The sequence below is a fragment of the Trichechus manatus genome, unplaced genomic scaffold, assembly GCF_000243295.1.
Source record: "Trichechus manatus latirostris isolate Lorelei unplaced genomic scaffold, TriManLat1.0 scaffold00011, whole genome shotgun sequence".
Lineage (NCBI taxonomy): Eukaryota > Metazoa > Chordata > Mammalia > Sirenia > Trichechidae > Trichechus > Trichechus manatus.
The window spans coordinates 10,159,412-10,160,264 of record NW_004443947.1 but is presented as its reverse complement, the minus strand read 5'-3'; the positions used below and the strand labels follow the sequence as shown (position 1 = coordinate 10,160,264).

Below are 853 nucleotides of genomic sequence, written 5' to 3'. Positions count from 1 at the left end.
TAAGGAAATATTTCCTCATGGGGAGGTTTTCACATGCTGATCTGGTAAGGAGAGATTCTCTATCCCTGGGGGGGGGAGAGGGAAACTTTCTATAGTCACCTGGGATGGTTAGGGGTGTGTTCCAGCTTCAAGTCGAGGAAATGGAGAGGATGAATCCCATGGTCCCTGCTCCACTATTTCATGGTATTTGTTCTTTATGTCTTGCAGAGTCACTTTGTGGCATGTATGACAGCCATCTTAAATCAGATGGGCGACCAGCACTATTCCTCCTATATTGAGACCTTCCAGAGCAACTCCGAACTTGTGGTGAGTCTGCAGGGTACTGAGGGCAGGGTGGGAGAGACATGGTGCCCTCTGGGTTCTCAGGAGCGTAGGGCAAGGAGGGCTTTAATCTCTTCCTGTGAGAACTTGCGTATGTGCGTGTCTACGTTTATAAACATGTCAGTCTCATTCCTGATTTCTTATTCCCATCTAGACTTGTAAATCTCACTTCTAGAACATGTCTTCAGTCCATATCAGCGACAAGACCTAAATGTCTAGAATGTAATCTAGATACGTCTCAACAAATATTTGTTAATGAATCATGGGCATTTAGGGACTTAAGAGTATAAGTGTTGGAATCAGACAGTCCTGGATTTGAATCCAGAATTTGTCAGTGGTTAGCTGTGTGACCATGAGAAGGCTAACCTCTCTTGAGCCTCAGTCTCCCCATCTGTAAAGTGGGGATAATGCCATCTATGTCATACAGTTGTTAAGGGATTAAATGAGAGCACAGAGCCTGTCACATATTAAGTGCCCAGTAAAAGATACCTAATATGTATTTTAAAATATATAATATTATATTATAATATAG

The 853-nt window shown here is 42.7% G+C and overlaps 1 protein-coding gene across 4 annotated transcripts in view; it reads left to right on the top strand.

Annotated features, from left to right (window-relative positions):
• The window catches only part of DOCK2 (dedicator of cytokinesis 2), a 548,036-nt gene that overhangs the window by 421,955 nt on the left and 125,228 nt on the right, over positions 1-853 (top strand). For all 4 annotated transcript variants that reach the window (XM_004371215.2, XM_023726512.1, XM_023726513.1 and 1 more), the window contains one exon: positions 208-306. In XM_004371215.2, coding sequence (XP_004371272.1) covers positions 208-306 — 99 coding nt within the window. The remainder of the gene's footprint in view (positions 1-207; positions 307-853) is intronic.